General features: G+C 42.3%; 1 protein-coding gene across 1 annotated transcript in view; it reads left to right on the top strand.

The window, feature by feature from the left end:
* The window catches only part of XKR6 (XK related 6), a 257,290-nt gene extending 240,191 nt beyond the window's left edge, over positions 1-17,099 (top strand). The window contains exon 3 of the mRNA XM_040427171.1: positions 16,135-17,099. Coding sequence (XP_040283105.1) covers positions 16,135-17,099 — 965 coding nt within the window. The remainder of the gene's footprint in view (positions 1-16,134) is intronic.
* The last annotated feature ends 2,655 nt before the right edge of the window (positions 17,100-19,754 follow it).

Raw genomic sequence — 19,754 nt, 5'->3', positions numbered from 1 at the left:
TTCTGCACAAATTGGTCATAAAATGTGATCTGATCTTCATCTAAGTCACAACAATAGACAATCACAGTCTGCTTAAACTAATAACACACAAAGAATTAAATGTTACCATGTTTTTATTGAACACACCATGTAAACATTCACAGTTAGGTGGAAAAAGTATGTGAACCCATAGACTAATGACATCTCCAAGAACTAATTGGAGTGAGCTGTCAGCCAACTGGAGTCCAATCAATGAGATGAGATTGGAGGTGTTGGTTACAGCTGCCCTGCCCTATAAAACACATACCAGTTCTGGGTTTGCTTTTCACAAGAAGCATTGCCTGATGTGAATGATGCCTCACACAAAAGAGCTCTCAGAAGACCTACGATTAAGAATTGTTGACTTGCATAAAGCTGGAAAGGGTTATAAAAGTATCTCCAAAAGCCTTGCTGTTCATCAGTCCACGGTAAGACAAATTGTCTATAAATGGAGAAAGTTCAGCACTGCTGCTACTCTCCCTAGGAGTGGCCGTCCTGTAAAGATGACTGCAAGAGCACAGCGCAGACTGCTCAATGAGGTGAAGAAGAATCCTAGAGTGTCAGCTAAAGACTTACAAAAGTCTCTGGCATATGCTAACATCCCTGTTAGCGAATCGACAATATGTAAAACACTAAACAAGAATGGATTTCATGGGAGGATACTACAGATGAAGCCACTGCTGTCCAAAAAAAAATTGCTGCACATTTACAGTTTGCACAAGAGCACCTGGATGTTCCACAGCAGTACTGGCAAAATATTCTGTGGACAGATGAAACCAAAGTTGAGTTGTTTGGAAGAAACACACAACACTATCTGTGGAGAAAAAGAGGCACAACACACCAACATCAAAACCTCATCCCAACTGTGAAGTATGGTGGTGGGGGCATCATGGTTTGGGGCTGCTCTGCTGCGTCAGGGCCTGGACGGATTGCTATCTTGTAAGGAAAATTGAATTCCCAAGTTTATTAAGAAATTTTGCAGGAGAACTTAAGGCCATCTGTCCACCAGCTGAAGCTCAACAGAAGATGGGTGTTGCAACAGGACAACGACCCAAAGCATAGAAGTAAATCAACAACAGAATGGCTTAAAATGTGCCTTCTGGAGTGGCCCAGTCAGAGTCCTGACCTCAACCCGATTGAGATACTGTGGCATGACCTCAAGAAAGCGATTCCCACCAGACATCCCAAGAATATTGCTGAACTGAAACAGTTCTGTAAAGAGGAATGGTCAAGAATTAGTCCTGACCGTTGTGCACGTCTGATCTGCAACTACAGGAAACGTTAGGTTGAAGTTATTGCTGCCAAAGGAGGTTCAACCAGTTATTAAATCCAAGGGTTCACATACTTTTTCCACCTGCACTGTGAATGTTTACATGGTGTGTTCAATAAAAACATGGTAACATTTAATTCTTTGTGTGTTATTAGTTTAAGCAGACTGTGATTGTCTATTGTTGTGACTTAGATGAAGATCAGATCACCTTTTATGACCAATTTGTGCAGAAATCCATATCATTCCAAAGGGTTCACATACTTTTTCTTGCAACTGTATACACTCACCTAAAGAATTATTAGGAACACCTGTTCTATTTCTCATTAATGCCATTATCTAGTCAACCAATCACATGGCAGTTGCTTCAATGCATTTAGGGTTGTGGTCCTGGTCAAGACAATCTCCTGAACTCCAAACTGAATGTCAGAATGGGAAAGAAAGGTGATTTAAGCAATTTTGAGCGTGGCATGGTTGTTGGTGCCAGACGGGCCGGTCTGAGTATTTCACAATCTGCTCAGTTACTGGGATTTCCACGCACAACCATTTCTAGGGTTTACAAAGAATGGTGTGAAAAGGGAAAAACATCCAGTATGCGGCAGTCCTGTGGGCGAAAATGCCTTGTGGATGCTAGAGGTCAGAGGAGAATGGGCCGACTGATTCAAGCTGATAGAAGAGCAACGTTGACTGAAATAACCACTCGTTACAACCGAGGTATGCAGCAAAGCATTTGTGAAGCCACAACACGCACAACCTTGAGGCGGATGGGCTACAACAGCAGAAGACCCCACCGGGTACCACTCATCTCCACTACAAATAGGAAAAAGAGGCTACAATTTGCACGAGCTCACCAAAATTGGACTGTTGAAGACTGGAAAAATGTTGCCTGGTCTGATGAGTCGCGATTTCTGTTGAGACATTCAAATGGTAGAGTCCGAATTTGGCGTAAACAGAATGAGAACATGTACCCATCCTCTGATGGCTACTTCCAGCAGGATAATGCACCATGTCACAAAGCTCGAATCATTTCAAATTGGTTTCTTGAACATGACAATGAGTTCACTGTACTAAAATGGCCCCCACAGTCACCAGATCTCAACCCAATAGAGCATCTTTGGGATGTGGTGGAACGGGAGCTTTGTGCCCTGGATGTGCATCCCTCAAATCTCCATCAACTGCAAGATGCTATCCTATCAATATGGGCCAACATTTCTAAAGAATGCTATCAGCACCTTGTTGAATCAATGCCACGTAGAAATAAGGCAGTTCTGAAGGCAAAAGGGCGTCCAACACCGTATTAGTATGGTGTTCGTAATAATTCTTTAGGTGAGTGTATATATATATATTACTAGATACCTTAAAGGATATGTACACTTTTGCAACAATTTATTTTATTGCCCTGGTGCACTTAAAAATTAAGCAACTTTGCATATGTTATGTAGATGCAAGCTCCGACGCTTAACCCCTTCCCGCTCCCTGCCATCATAGTACGTCATGGTGATGGCTTAGGAGCTGGACCTGCACCATCGTTTACAAGTGGCGGGCTCTCACTGCCAGGATCGGAGTTATCGCAGCAGTTCAACTTCGCAGATGCTGCATTCAATAGCGACTGCAGTATCTAAGCAGTTAGCCAGAGGGTGGGATCTCCCTCTGCCCTCCAATCAGCACCCCATGAACGCAATCGTAGTAAGTAGAGTACTTGGCATGGCAGTTGGTGGCCTTCTGAAGGGCCCCAGTCCTGCTATGTCCTGGCCGCTAATACATCCTGCCTACAGCAATAAAATAAAATGTGTTGCAAAAGTGTTCAGAGCTTTCAGATCAAGCAAGCACTGCTCTGGAGCTTCATAATAAATAAACCCCAATAAATTGTGTAAATTATTCAATTTAACCTTTTAGTCACTTAGGTCAGTTACTGAAAAATGAAAACAAAAAATGTTGTAAAAGGCTTAGAGAACATCTGTAAGCCTGTTAGCTTTAGGCCTTAATGACCTTGGATGATTTAAAGGGATTTTCCCACTGTTAGGCCTGCAGTCGATGCCCTGTTCCCTGTGGGTGCAGACTTTGCACCATCCGACGTCCTGGTCGTCTACATCCTCTCTGTGCTGCTGCCTCCATGCTCCTGCCTGATGCTTCCTTAGGGCGCACCGGCACTCAACGTTTGGCTCTTAAAGGACCAGTGCATATGCTCCAAAATCCTTCCCCAGCCAATGGCTGAAGGTCCCTGGGTATTTAAAGCATCCTCTCCAGCAGGAGGGTGCCTGAGCTTTAGGTTCTCTGTTGACCAAAGGTGTTCTGAAGGTGTCCTGACGGTGTGCCCCTGCACTTTCAAGCCCAAGTTCAGTTCAGTTCATGTTTAAGTTAACCCAATCTATCTATCCAGTCTGTGCTCCAGTCCGTCTACCTAGCATTTGCCTCATTACTACTCTGCCCAGAAGTTTTTCCCATGTCTGTGTTAACTGTGCACTGCCTGGATCTTAAAAAAAAAACAGCATTCTAGTCTAGTTACTGTTCAGACTAAAACTGTGGTTTTCCTGCGCTTTTGGTGCATTTTCTGAACCTTGAGCCTTTAGTGTTTGCACCAGAGTCTCTGACCCCAAAGGGTCAGTTGTTAAATACACTGGGACTATCGCAGGAGATAGCGATCTGGTTGCTTCCCTGCAGCGCAGTCCAGATCCCTGTATAGGGGTTAAAGGATGAATATCAGGAAAGCACCGTAATAACCCCCCCTAGGGTTTAGCCCAAAGCTAAACTTGTTAATTGGCACATTGGGTTCACTCACTGATACATAACAGTAAGTTCAGGCCATGGACGCTGCTGGTCCAGCCCAAGTAAACTTATCAGAGGTTCTTCAAGAGCTTAAAAACCAGCATGCAAGTCAGAAACAAATAATGTCCTCTTTACATGTATCTATCTGTCTGACTACACCTGAAATGGTACCGCAACAACCAGCAATCACTGCAGCCGCTGCACCGCTCCTGCAAGTCGTCTCTTCTGGAGGTTCTGCACCCAGATTGTCTCCTCCCCCACGCTATGATGGGGATCCAAAGTCTTTCTGTGGATTTCTGAACTTATGTGCTATTCATTTTGAGTTATTGCCGCACCAATTCCTGTCTGGACAGACAGCACATGGATGTCATCTACATGTTCCGCATCTGTGCGGCCTTTCCGCAATATTATAGAACATGTCCTATTCTTGTTCTTTGCAGACAAGAATAGGCGTTTCTACAATAGGGCCTGAGGAAAGTACAGGATGCACATGGCAGGCATCCGTATTTGGCAGGTCCACGGTTTGTGGAACGGAAAACGGCAACGGCCGTGTGCATGAGCCCTTACTGTGGGCCAATATGCAATCCAGTTTGAAACCTTGGCCTTGGTGTTGACCTGATATAAAGAGGCGCAAGTAGCACCCTTCTGGGAGGGACTATCCAGTAGAATAAAAGAACAGAAGACATACATACCCCTCTGGATGCTTAGTAACCCTGGCCACACATACTGATATGCAGTTCTGAGAACAAGCTAAGGAGATACGGAGGAACGTGGGCACAGAAGTGCCAAAGGACTTTGTCTATATTGTGGTGGTGAAGGTAATTTTCCCTGCACTTGTCCTACGAAGCTAGAAAACTTCAAAGCCTAGGCTAGTTGTAGAGGCAACCCTGGGCAAAGACAACTCCTCTACACCTTTGACTTTGCCTGTTACTTTGACGTTTGGAGGTATTTGGTTTACTGTGTCTACCTCCTTGATTCTGGTTCGTCAGGTTGTTTCCTGCATCATGCTGTGCTGGATATTACGATATCGTTTCACGTGTTCCATTGTAAGGCATGTGGGCTGGTTGGCGGATATGTGTAGGTGTGTATCTAAGGCCATGTGTCGGTGTGGCAGTGCACATCCGCCACTTTCTTGTGCGTACTGACCACGGATACTTGTGGTGTGAACAGGTTAATTGTGTTTGTATCTTCTTTCTGTTCAGCAAGGCAGGGGTTAATTGCCCTTGCTTGCTGTGTTCTCTGTGTGCCTTGTAGGGGTTGACACCTCTTTCTGTTCGTGTGCACCTGTCTATGTTCTCATTTGAGTCTGCTATATGAGTTCCTGAGTTCTTTGTCAGTTTTGGATTTGGATTTGAGTGCTATGACCTGCCTAGGTTTTGCATTCATGTTATGTCATGTCTGTCTTGTCTGTTGTATCATGTTTTGCCTTGATCCGTTTGGAGTCTGTCTGTCTTTGTCATAGTAATTGCCCTAGTATGATTGGAGCTTCAGTCTGTCTGCGTGTCCTAGTGAATGTTTTGCCATGTCTGCTGTGTCTGAATAGTGTCCAGTTCCTAAAGTCCTTCCTTCCTAATCTGTTATGTCTGAACTATGTTCCAGTCCCTGGCGTCCATCTTGCCAAGTCTGCTATGTCTGTACAGAGTCCTAGTTCCAGTATTCAGTTTCTGTTGTCCGTGTCTCCTAGTGCATGAAGTCTGGGCTCCTGATCTGTTCATCTGCCAGTGCTCCGTGTCTTGTCGGTTGCCTACATTTGTGTTTTCCTTGGATTTGCCTGTACATTGGTTCTGTATCATGCCATGCCTGTGCTCCTGGTGCTTTGCACCAGAGTTTCTGTATCCAAGAGTTAGCTGCCAAGTGTACCAGGACAATCCCAGGAGGTAGGGGTCTGGTCCCTAACCCACAGTGAAGTCCACATCCCTGTATAGGGGTTGAAGAGTGAACACCGGGGAATTGCCTGAATAACGACCTTAGGATTTGGCCCAACGTTCCACAACCATTGTCCATATGCTTGATCTGTAACAGTGGATCAGTACCGGACACCAGTTCAACGTCTCAAGAAACCCTTGGTAGTGACATCCGTTGATGGGAAGGCTCTGTCTGAGTCCGTACAATTCATTACCAAATTTTTGGAATGAGTCCTCCACTCTGAAAATATATCACCGAGGGTGCTTCCAGAATTGCCTCATTCTCTTCTCTTGGGGCTGCCTTGGCTCTGAAAACATAAGCCCTCACGGGCAGGGCCCTCTCTCCTTCTGTACCAGTCTGTAACTCGTCTTGTTCATGCTTTAGTGCAATTGTCTGTATTATGTATGTATACCTCTTCTCATATGTACAGCGCTATGGAATGAATGGCGCTTTAATAATAAATAATAAATAATAATAAATAAAAAATAATCCTGTCCTCGATTCAAATTCTGGAGACGTTCTTCATTATGGACTAGTTTGTCAAGAAAAATGACCTCAGTTCACCCTGCTCGACCTCCACTTGTACCTAAGAACTTGAAGGATCTGCCTGCTGCTTACCACAAATTTGCCAATGTCTTTGACAAAAAGGCGGCAGAGACCCTACCTTCACATCAACCCTATGACTGTCCTATAGACCTGATTCCTGGATCCTCATCTCAAGCCTTGTCGGAGTACATTAAGGAAAAGATTATTTTTTGTAATTAAAAAAAAGAAGACGTTCTCTTCATCCATGTATTGATTACTAAGGTCTCAATAATATTACCATCATCTTTAAATTATTTAACTGCTTGTGTAAAACCAAAATTTTTACCAAACTAGACCTGTACAGGGCCTACAATTTAATCCAAATCTGACAAGACAATAAATGGAAAACAGCTCCAGAGATTGAGAGAGAATTGCCTTCACACTAAATTAGAAAAATATGTTTTTAGAAAAATCTTCACTTCTGTTCCTTGGGTACATCATTTATGACCAAGGTCTTCCCATGGGCCCCCAAAAATTATCAGCTGTATTGAACTGGCCCAATCCATCTGGTTCGAAAGCAATTCAACTTTTTTTTTAAAGGTTTTGTGAATTATTATAGACAATTTATTCCTAATTTCTCTTTTCTCACAGCACCTACTGTAAGGGAGCAGATGCTAAAAAATTGACTTCTGAAGCAGAAACGGCGTTCTTGTCTTTAAAACAGGCTTTTTCTTCGGCTCCAGTCCAGCATCACCTAGATGCCAATACGCAATTCTCTGTAGTAGTTAATGCATCTTCTACGGTCCTAACTGGCCGAATGATAACATGCGTTTTTTCTTCCAAGGCCTTTACTGCTTCTGAATGTAACTACTCCATTGATGATCGAAGACTGTTAGCCATCAAGATGGCTCTGGAAGAGTGGCAGTATCTTCTTGAAGGAGCCAGTACCCAGTGGTAATTTTCACAGGCCATAAAAATTGGACATATCTCCGGTCTGTATAGAGGCTTAACCCCCCTCAAGCCAAATGGTCCTTGTTTTTTGCTCAGTTATATTTTCTCCTTCATTTCCATGCCACAGGCAAAAATGTTGAAACTGACACCCTTTCAATGACCATGTTCAAGGATGTACAAGACTATGTTTCAGCTTGTTTCACATGTGCCCAGAACAAAACACCAAGACAAAAACCCACTGGCCTTCCTCTCCCTCTTCCAGTTCCTGAGGCTCCCTGGCTATACATGGCTATGGATTTTATTATGGACTTGCCATCTTCTTCTGCTTGTACAGTTATATGGGTAGAGGTTGATAGTTTCAAAAACAGTACACTTTATACCAATGCCTGGCTGGGTTTCTGTTTCTCAGTTGGCTAAGTTGTTCATACTTCATATCTTCTGTCTCCATGGCTTCCCGCAACATATCATGGCTGACAGAGGTGTTTTTTTATTTACTTCATAGTTCTGGAAGATAGTCTGCAAACTCCTGGATGTATCTTTGGATTTTCATCTGCATATCATCCCCAATCTAATGAGAGGCTTGAACGTGTCAATCAGATTTTTAACCACTTCACCAATGAACATCAAGATGACTTGGTTGAACTGTTAACTTGGGCAAATTTTCTCATAATAATGATGTCAGCGCGTCCACAGGTAAATCTCCAGTTTTTGTATATGGTCATCATCCCTCTACCTGTTTCTGCCTCCTCAGGAGTTCCAGTGGCTAATGTTTCAGTGGAGAATTTCTCTAGAATCTGGCAGGAAACCAAAACCGCATTGGAAAAAGCTTATTTTCAGATGAATCCTCCTCAGTTTGCTACAGTGACAAGGTATGGCTTTCGACAAAATAAATTAAGCTTAAAGTTTCATCCTACAAACTGGTTCCTTGTTTCCGACCATTTGAAATTATCAAGAAAATCAATCCTGTCTGTTATAAATTAAAACATCCTGCATCGCTGTGAGTACCAAATTCTTTTGTATGTGTCTCTGCTCATTCCAGTGGTCTTCAATGGATTCTGTAAAGGTTCTGCATAAGTCTTTTCTCCTATCAGTTCTGAAGATTCTTAGTCAAGAAAATTCTTGGAATGGAAAAAAATCGATGGTGAAACATTTTCTGTTGGACTGGGAAGGCTATAGTCCAGAGGAAAGGCCTAGGGAGCCAAGGGAGAATATTGATGCTTCTGTTCTATTAAAGAAATTTCTGCAAAAGACCAGCCTTAAGAAGAGGGAGTATGGGGGGAAGAGAATACTGTTAGGTCTACGGTCCATGACCACCGCCCTCCTGTTGTGGGCACCGAACACTGCGCTACTTACCATCCACCGTCCTGGTCGTTGATCACTCTATGCTGCTGCTTCCATGCTCCTGCCTGATGCTTCCTTATCTTTTCCCCAGGCAATGGGTATTTAAGACACCAAGTTCAGTTCAGCTGTGTTTAAGTTAACCCAGTCTGTCTACACTGTGCTCCAGTCAAGTCCCCAAATTGCCTGCCTCATGTTTGCTTTATCACTACTACACCAGCAAGTCTTTCCTTTGTCTGCATTAACTGTGCGCTGCCTGGATCTAAAAAAAAAAAAGTATTCTAGTCTTGATGACTGTTCAGACTATACCCGTGGTCCTGTAATATGGATCCATGTTGCAGCCCCCTCACAGCTGGTAGCGGGAAACGGAACTGCAGGAAGTAAAGGGGCTTCTGCACCTTAGTTCTCAAGATCGTCGAAGGTCCCATAGATCAGACCCCTATCAATCGTAAGTTATGGCCTATACTACTGTTACATCACAGTCGATGGCCTGTAGAGATTGGAAGCTTCAGCCATGAAACACACCATTTTGAAGTCCAACCTAAAACCTTACAGTGATGATCCAGAGGAAGGCAAAAAACTTGTGAGGCAGAAATTAATTGCTCCATATTAAGAGTGAAAATTTCTTCCAAATCTGGCATGAGAATAAATCTTTGGATCAAGATGACAGCTCTAACAAAACAGTTGTGATTCTAAGCATACCACAAGTCCATATTTGAGTTTCAAGGCAAATGATCTCAAGACTAAAGAAATATTATCATACCTCTTGCTAAAAGAGTTTGTCTCATCAGAAATACTGTAACTTCTTTCAGATGGCTAGCACTCCCAGCGATCGAGCATGTATGTACATGGCCATCTCTACTGAAGTCTATGGGAGTTATGGAGCCAGCTACTTCCTTAGATGAGAAGTGAGCTGGGGGTATAGCTAATGGGTTATGGACCCACGTAAAAAGGCTCAGCTTGGACCCCCCAACTTGTACTCCATCCTCATTTGAGAAGACCTCATCCTCACCTGTGAACTAATTTGCAGCCTTTGCATACACTACCTCCTTCCATCTAAGCTTCTCTTTGCATAGCCTTTCATAGACAAGAAGCTGAGAACAAATTTATAAAATTGGGCCAAGTGAGTGCTCCTTAGCTCCACCAGCTGCCACACAAAGTATGTTTATGGCTGTGACTCACCCTGCATCGCTGGATCTCTTAAGTGAAGCATTGATGAAGCTATAGTGGCCAGGTAAGCATTGGTGAAGGGGACTTGTGGGCCCCTTGCTTAACCCCTTAAGGACCCAGGACGTACCGGTATGCCCTATTTCCCGAGTCCTTAAGGACCCAGGACGTACCGGTACGTCCTGACTTAAAATCTGTATTCCGGCGCCCCAGGGGTTAATTGGAACGGGATTTCGGCTGAAATCATTCAGCCGGCATCCCGTGACAATGCAGGGGGGGGTGATTTGACCCCCCCCCCCCGTATCGGCGATCGCAGCAAACCGCAGGTCAATTCAGACCTGCGCTTTTTGCAGTTTCTGATCGCCGCGGTCCCTGACCGCGGGGATCAGAAACTTTAGAGTGGCTAAAATAAATATTTTTCACCCCCCCCTGCACCCCTGCACGATTTTATGCCGGAGGGTGGTGCGGGGGGGGTGTCGCATGCGGTGGGGGCGTTGCGGGAGGCGGGCGGTGCGGCAGGCGGGATCGCGATCCCCCGCCCGCCTCCCCATGAATGATCGTTGGCTTCTAGTGGTTATACCAGGGTGCCAGCACATTGCTGGCACCCTGGTATAAACGGCTGACATCTGTGAAGATGTCAGCCGTTTAACCCTTTCCATACCGCGGTCCGTACGGACCGCTGTATGGAAAAAGTTAACTGTCATCGGTCAGGGAGCTCCCTCCCTCTCCATCGGGGGGCTGCTGTGCCTTTGCAGCCCCCCGATGGAGAGGGAGAGAGCCCCCCGACAGCCCCCAGAGAGCCCCCCTCAGCCCCGTGCTTACCCTTCCCCGTCTGCGAAATTCTGAGCAGACGGGGGAGGTACCCATGGCAACAGGACGCCTGCTCAGGCGTCCTGCTGTCCATGGTGCTGAACAGATCTGTGCTAAAAGCATAGATCTGTTCAGTGTAAGTAAAATACAGTACAGAACAATATATATTGTACTGTACTGTATTATACAGACATCAGACCCACTGGATCTTCAAGAACCAAGTGGGTCTGGGTCACAAAAATGTAAAAAAAAGTGAAAAAAGTTAAGATAAAATTTTTTTTTTTTTATCACTGAATAAAAATTAAAAAAATAAAATACACTACACATATTAGGTATCGCCGCGTCCGTAACGACCTGATCTATAAAACGGTCATGTTACTTTCCCCACACGGTGAACGCCATAAAAATAAAAAAATAAAAACTATGAGAAAATTGAAATTTTGCCCACCTTACTTCCCAAAAAAGGTAATAAAAGTGATCAAAAAAGTCACATGTACGCCAAAATAGTACCAATCAAACCGTCATCTCATCACGCAAAAAATCATACCCTACTCAAGATAATCACCCAAAAACTGAAAAAACTATGGCTCTTAGACTATGGAAACACTAAAACATGATTTTTTTTGTTTCAAAAATGAAATCATTGTGTAAAACTTACATAAATAAAATAAAAAGTATACATATTAGGTATCGCCGCGTCCGTATCGACCGGCTCTATAAAAATATCACATGACCTAACCCCTCAGGTGACCACCGTAAAAAAATAAAAACAAAAACGGTGTAAAAAAAGCCATTTTTTGCCATCTTACGTCACAAAAAGTGTAATAGCGAGCGATCAAAAAGTTATATGCACCCCAAAATAGTGCCAATCAAACCGTCATCTCCTCTCACAAAAAATGAGACCCTACTCAAGATAATCGCCCAAAAACTGAAAAAACTATGGCTCTTAGACTATGGAGACACTAAAACATTTTTTTGGTTTTAAAAATGAAGTTATTGTATAAAACTTACATAAATAAAAAAAATTGTATACATATTAGGTATCGCCGCGTCCGTGACAACCTGCTCTATAAAATTACCACATGATAAAACCTGTCAGATGAATGTTGTAAATAACCAAAAAAAAAAACGTGGCAAAAAAGCTATTTCTTGTTACCTTGCTGCACAAAAAGTGTAATATAGAGCAACCAAAAATCATATGTACCCTAAACTAGTACCAACAAAACTGCCACCCTATCCCGTAGTTTCTAAAATGGAGTCACTTTTTTGGAGTTTCTACTCTAGGGGTGCATCAGGGGGGCTTCAAATGGGACATGGTGTCAAAAAAAACAGTCCAGCAAAACCTGCCTTCCAAAAACCGTATGGAATTCCTTTCCTTCTGCGCTCTGCCGTGTGCCCGTACAGCGGTTTACAACCACATATGGGGTGTTTCTGTAAACTACAGAATAAGGGCCATAAATATTGAGTTTTGTTTGGCTGTTAACCCTTGCTTTGTAACTGGAAAAAAAATATTAAAATGGAAAATCTGCCAAAAATGTGAAATTTTGAAATTGTGTCTCTATTTTCCATTAAATCTTGTGCAACACCTAAAGGGTTAACAAAGTTTGTAAAATCAGTTTTGAATAGCTTGAGGGGTGTAGTTTCTTAGATGGGGTCACTTTTATGGAATTTCTAATCTAGGGGTGCATCAGGGGGGCTTCAAATGGGACATGGTGCCAAAAAAACAGTCCAGCAAAATCAGCCCTCCAAAAACCAAACGGCGCACCTTTCACTCTACGCCCTACTGTGTGCCCGTACAGTAGTTTACGGCCACATATGGGGTGTTTCTGTAAACGGCAGAGTCAGGGCAATAAAGATACAATCTTGTTTGGCTGTTAACCCTTGCTTTGTTAGTGGAAAAAATGGGTTAAAATTGAAAATTAGGCAAAAAAATGAAATTCTCAAATTTCATCCCCATTTGCCAATAACTCTTGTGCAACACCTAAAGGGTTATCGACGTATGTAAAAATCAGTTTTGAATACCTTGAGGGGTGTAGTTTCTTAGATGGGGTCACTTTTAGGGAGTTTCTCCTCTAGGGGTGCATCAGGGGGCTTCAAATGGGATATGGTGTCAAAAAACCAGTCCATAAAAATCAGCCTTCCAAAAACCAAACGGCGCACCTTTCACTCTACGCCCCGCTGTGTGGCCGTACAGTAGTTTACGGCCACATATTGGGTGTTTCTGTAAACGGCAGAGTCAGGGCAATAAAGATACAATCTTGTTTGGCTGTTAACCCTTGCTTTGTTAGTGGAAAAAATGGGTTAAAATGAAAAATTTGACAAAAATATGAAATTCTCAAATTTCCTCCCCATTTGCCAATAACTCTTGTGCAACACCTAAAGGGTTAACAATGTATGCAAAATCAGTTTTAAATACCTTGAGGGGTGTAGTTTCTTAGATGGGGTCATTTTTGGGTGGTTTCTATTATGTAAGCCTCGCAAAGTGACTTCAGACCTGAACTGGTCGCTAAAAATTGAGTTTTTGTAAATTTCTGAAAAATTTCAAGATTTGCTTCTAAACTTCTAAGCCTTATAACATCCCCAAAAAATAAAATATCATTCCCAAAACAATTCAAACATGAAGTAGACATATGGGGAATGTAAAGTCATCACAATTTTTTGGGGTATTACTATGTATTACAGAAGTAGAGAAACTGAAACTTTGAAATTTGCTAATTTTTTTCAAATTTTTGGTAAATTAGGTATTTTTTTGTGCAAAAAAAATAATTTTTTTGACTTCATTTTACCAGTGTCATAAAGTACAATATGTGACGAAAAAACAATCTCAGAATGGCCTGGATAAGTCAAAGCGTTTTAAAGTTATGAGCACTTAAAGTGACACTGGTCAGATTTGCAAAAAATGGCCTGGTCCTTAAGGTGAAAATGAGCCCGGTCCTTAAGGGGTTAAAGGCGCGATTGCGACTGTGACCACTGAGACCCATACAGCTACACCACTGGACAGAGCCACATGCATGGTGCTCATGTATGGCTACCTCTACCCCTTTTCACCTGGACAGTATCAACCAAACATCGGCCCTGTCGGGACAATGCCAATATAAATAGTGATAGCCATGGTTGTATAACGTTGCCTGGGTTTGTTTAGAAGAAATGACCTGGGGAGTTATGGTAAGTAGTGTTGGCATAAAAATGCCTGGGCCCCACAGCAAGTGTTTTAATGCCGCCCAGAAACTTCTTCACAACCCCCTCCTCCCATGCAACCCCACTCCTTTGGCCCTCCACATGCATAGGTAGACCTAAGGCCCTTACTAACCCCACTAATCATCAAGCCCCATCCCTTTCCATAGAGCCAAGTATGCCATGGAGAGTTAGAAGATACAATATGTTTTTGAGCTTTCCTCTTTACTTATGATTTTTTTATGTATATTGTAATGCCTTTGTATCCACGTGTCTTCTGTTTTGTTTTTTAACAAAACAACAAAAATGTTGAAAAAATAGATCCTGTCATACCTACACATGCTAAAATCAAAATTCAATCATACAGTCAACGTTCCCAGTAGGCAGAAAGCAGAGAACTGAGTGTGACAATGTGATAGTCTGGTGACAAACCGAGCCGCAGGGATAATGGATGAGGTGTGGGTATCTCCTCTCATCAGAATGGTATGGTGTGTAGTCATAAAAAGCACATTGAAACAAGAAAAATACAAAAATCTATGTAGCTCTCTAACTGGCAGTAGAAAATCTATTGTAAAAGCAAGAGCAGCATGAAATTCCAAAGTCGGTTCGGCTGTCCAGCCAATTACAAAGACCAGTGGTGGTGGGCTGTTGAGTATATTTCCTATATTTGTAGTTGCTTAATTATTATGTTGACATGCAATGATCCAAATCACTCATCATAGCAATGTCTTCTCATTTATAAATGTAATAAAATACTATGGTTGCCGACTGGAACCACAGCCAGCAAACTCAGGAACTGCTACCAGTCTTCCTTCACCACTCCAGTTTGGAAGAAGCTAAGGCTACCCCTAGGTTCTTCACTACAGCCCACTGCAAGACCAGATGGGCTTGACTGCTAGGGACCCAGGTTATGTTTGTGGAGTAATGTAGCAGGAAACTGGTGCCAGTTTACTAGAAGCAGCCCTACCAGAATGACTGGGTTAAAAAGAGTAGTAGATAAGCAGGGTCAGAACCAGGAGAGATGGCTAGGGCCCAAACAGCGGACCAAAGGTTAATCTAGAGACTACCCATGGTCAGAATATCAGGAGAGTCAGTAGAAGCCAAGTCAGCAGATAAAGGATACATCCAAAAAACAAGCCATGGTTGGTACACAGAGGGTTAATTGGCCGGGCATGACTAGCCGGCACTGCAACCCTCCCAGCACAGCCATGCACAAAATTTTGGCTGGGTAACCTCCTGACAATGAGCTTCTGTTGTCATCTTCCAATTGTACAAAACAGTATGCATTGATCCCATGTTGTTACTTCATATGCGGTCCGGTGTAGGATCGGACAACGTTAGCCGGCCTTTGTTATTTCTGTTATAACCTTAAAGAGGACCTTTCACCGATCCTGACATTGCGAACTAAGTATCATGACATATACAGCGGCGCCCAGGGATCTCACTGCACTTACTATTATCCCTGGGCGCCGCTCCGTTCTCCCGTTATGCCCTCCGGTATGTTCGGGGACTTGGTTATAGTAGGCGGAGTCTGCCCTTGTTCTGCTGGGCGTCTCCTTCTCCTATGCTGTAGCGCTGGCCAATCGCATCGCAGAGCTCACAGCCTGGGAGAAAAAAAACTCCCAGGCTGTGAGCTCTGCACTGCGATTGGCCAGCGCTACAGCCTAGGAGAAGGAGACGCCCAGCAGAGCAAGGTAAGTGCAGTGAGATCCCTGGGCGCCGTTGTATATGTCATGATACTTAGTTCACAATGTCAGGATCGGTAAAAGGTCCTCTTTAAATAATTTTCTATGGTAGAGCTTTACCAAGCACAAGATATGTAGCTAGAGATATACTGCCTTATTGCAGTCTAAACAAATGGTGAAAATACAAGTCAAGGTGATCAGTTAATGTATAGTTTCCTTGCAGCGCCACCACAGGAGAAATGAAGCATTACACAGTGTTCATTCATATCACTGTGTAATGCAGGACAGAACAGGTCCTCCAGGGCAAGAGACGCTCTTTGTAACTGATTTCCACTCTAGGAAATGAGGATCATGAACATAGAAACCCCCCTGTATCGCCTAGTAGGGTATATGATGATTATTTTTCTAAGCTGGAGAACCCATTAAATTTTGTTTGCCCCAGAAACTAAAAAAAGTAAATGTATGAGTTATTTTTTTTATTCTATATTTTTTTATAACCTTCTATTTTTTTTTAATACTTTATGGCAGGTGTTTCCTCTGTGGCTTCCCTGATGTCCCTAGCTTGGGTGCTAGCTTCCTATCACAAGCTCCTACGGGACTCCCGGGATGATAAGAAGAGCATGAGCTACAGAGGGGCACTTATTCATCTCTTCTGGCGACTCTTCACCATATCATCCCGAGTTATATCTTTTGCCCTCTTTGCTTCAATCTTCCAGCTCTACTTTGGGATCTTTGTAGTAGTCCACTGGTGTGTCATGGCCTTCTGGATCATTCATGGTGGGACAGACTTCTGTATGTCCAAATGGGAGGAGGTCCTCTTCAACATGGTGGTAGGCATTGTGTACATTTTTTGCTGGTTTAATGTCAAGGAAGGCCGGACTCGATATAGAATGTTTGCTTATTACACTGTTATTCTGACAGAGAATGCTGCCTTGACGTTCCTATGGTATCTCTACAGAGACCCTAACACAACTGACTCCTATGCTGTGCCAGCACTGTGTTGTGTTTTTCTTAGTTTCGCAGCCGGGGTCGCATTCATGCTTCTATACTATGGGGTGCTGCATCCCATGGGGCCACGAGCTAAGATATTTGCCAGCTCCTGTTGCGCCGAGCTGCTCTGGGGCATTCCTTTGCCCCCTGATGTTGAGCCCATGGCACCCCAAACCCCTGGGCACCGGGGGGCCCAGGCAACGCCTACCAGAGCAGTGTCGGAGCAACAGGATGATCTAGCAGCTGACACATGCTTGCCCGTTTTCCAGGTGAGACCAATGGTGCCATCCACTCCATCTGGGCGCCCCTATTACCCAGAGGGGCCCCTCATAAAGATCGACATGCCAAGAAAACGATACCCAGCTTGGGATGCTCATTTTGTTGACAGACGATTAAGAAGGACTATCAACATTCTTCAATATGTCACACCCACAGCTGTAGGTATAAGATATAGAGACGGTCCTCTCTTGTACGAGCTTCTCCAGTACGAGTCTTCTCTCTAATGCTCCAACCCCAGAGGAACCTTATTTTTGTTTACGAGAAACACAGCTCATTGAAAAAAACACAAAGAGAGAGCTTCTCCTAAGCTTCATTTATGGTCGCTATATGTATACAAAGATATTCTCTATGTTTTGTAAGTAAAAACAAAGAAAAAATGAGGACTAACCTTTGGTGTTTTACACACGAGAAACAGTATTAAAGCATCCATGCTACTATCCAGGGTGGGGAAAAGAAGTCTCTGCTCTGTATTTTATACATTATACACCAAGTGTAGAGAATTCATGGGACTGGTGCTGATAGAACAAACTAACCTTCAACTGCCTTATGCCCTTTGGTGCTGAGTTTCATTAACTACTGTCACCTCTCTAATGCAAAACTGGTGGTTATTCAGTCAAGAAAGAGATGAAGCCTTTTTTTTTCATCTGGCTACTTTGACGAGGGTCGGGCACAAAGCTGAGACCGAACGCGGCCCACGTGTCGTCTCACACCAGGGATATCCAGCAGGACCACCCGGCTCTTGCTTTAACCCTTTCACTGCTGGCCTCTCCCGCAACAGCCAAAGGGTTAACAAGGCAACGGGACCTTGGGAAAGGCGCTATGTGATGGTCAGCTGTATTCTGCTTGCACTGAATTCACAAAAAAAAAAAAAAAAACTGTTGACCTTTGATCATACACCAAAAAAAAAAAAACAGTTACACTCAACACACGTAAAAAAAAATATCAGTAATAATTAAACTCAGCATGGTAGCAAAAAGAATGAAGACAATTTAAAGGCACAATACTTGGTTGGTGACTGTAAAAATTCAATTTCTTCAAATTTCCCATTTTCTATTTTAAGGCTGTGTGACCAGCACGGTGTGTTACAAATATCCACTAAAGTCCGATTTGTGTCTCATGTTCAATCTGAGCCTTAAGGTGATCTTTAGTGCTATTCTACTTTTCATTTTGTCTTAGGACAGTAAAAAAAAAGTCTATATCTAGGTTATTTTCCTCTAACGGAGATACAATTACTGGTGCTTTGTACTTCTTTCAGTTGTGATTGGCTAAAACCGTTCACATGGTGCATTCTAGAACTGCGGTGAAATCGTTCTCCTTTGTAAAGTGTGTATATCACGGAAAATGAATGAGACAGCTGCTAGATTTTTCTTTTTCTTAATTTCACCCGCAGTTCTATAAGATAATATCTCTTTCCGTAAAGCTTGACAAACAGTACTGTGTTTTAATTTTAATTTTAATTTAATTTTTTAATTTGATCAAACTGATATTTTTGAAATGTTTTTAATTTTATTTTCTCTTGCTCATTTATGTTTTGTTTTCTCAGACATGTGCACAAAATATTCATTTATGGTGTATAAAAAAAATGTTGAATTATTTTTGTTTCACAAAACCAACACCTCAATAGACGATATTACGCATTCTAGAGTATTGCTCCTTTAAACGGCCATCTTGTTTTGAGGCATCGTTTCCCACATTCGCTCTACTTGGCAGAAAAAAAAAGTATAACGTTATATAAATATATATATATACATATATAGAGAAAGAGTATATTTAAGTAAATACTGTTAGTCTTTTCTGTGTGTGCAGTTGAAAGGAGTTTTATTATTTTTTTTATTTTTTTGTTTTTCTTGCCAAAAAAAAGAAATAAGTTTCATAGCTCAAGCCAATGTTGAGCTGAGTTAGGGAGATGTTCAACATTGGGTGTTGCAATGAATTTATAACCTATTTTTGCTTTATTTTTTTATGTTTTTAACCTTCTATTGTCCTAGTTATTCAACAATGTGATGCGATGGTGACATTATGAAAAGTGAATAACTAAATTGTGTTCCTAAGTATACAAAAACACATTTTTAAAAAGGGATTATGGGAATTTATTCACCCTATTGTAGTACGGCTGCATCACAAAAAAGTAGCCTGTGTACCAAAAAAAAAAATGTTATCAAATAGTTTTGCTTTAAGTCAAACATTTCTAATTTCAAAATTTCAAAAAGTTCTATCAAATTGCTCAAAATCCCAAGAAAAGATTGTTTTAATTTTTTTAGCTACCGTTTTGTTGTAAAGATTTCACTTTTATGACGTGTCTGTCTGTTGTTGTCTTTGTGGGTGTGACTTTTTTTATTTATTTTGTTATTATTTATTTTTGCAACTTCACCAAGGACTGTTTTTGAATACTTCAGTGCAATACAGTGAGAAATTAATAAAATAAATAACTTTTGAAAGACCTGAAATAATAGTAGTTTTCCAGACCTCGGCATTTGCAATGATCAGCTGAAATAAAGGGGCCCCGTCATTGTTAACCAGGCACAGCTCCATACTTTTAGTAGTGGCTATGCCTGGTATTACCACCAAGAGCAGCTCAGTCCCATTCACATGAATGGGACAGAGCTGCAATACCAGATGTAGTCCATACTAAAAGTATAGAGCTGTGACTGACATTCAGTGAAGGGGATGCTGTGCTCAACCAGCCGATCGACAGATCCCACCGATCGGATACTGATGGTCGATCCTAAGAAGAGGCCATCAATTTTCTAATTTTCACAAAAATACAAACTAACATAGTGATAATAACCTTAAGGGCATGTTCATATTTGACGTTTCCACTATTTTGCTTTTTGACTTTTGTCCTAAAAATGAAAGAAAAATATTTTCCTGTACATTTT

This window comes from Bufo bufo, chromosome 4, assembly GCF_905171765.1.
Source record: "Bufo bufo chromosome 4, aBufBuf1.1, whole genome shotgun sequence".
NCBI classification, from domain to species: Eukaryota; Metazoa; Chordata; class Amphibia; order Anura; family Bufonidae; genus Bufo; species Bufo bufo.
Note: the sequence above shows the minus strand (reverse complement) of the source record. Positions and strands in the feature narration are given on the sequence as shown.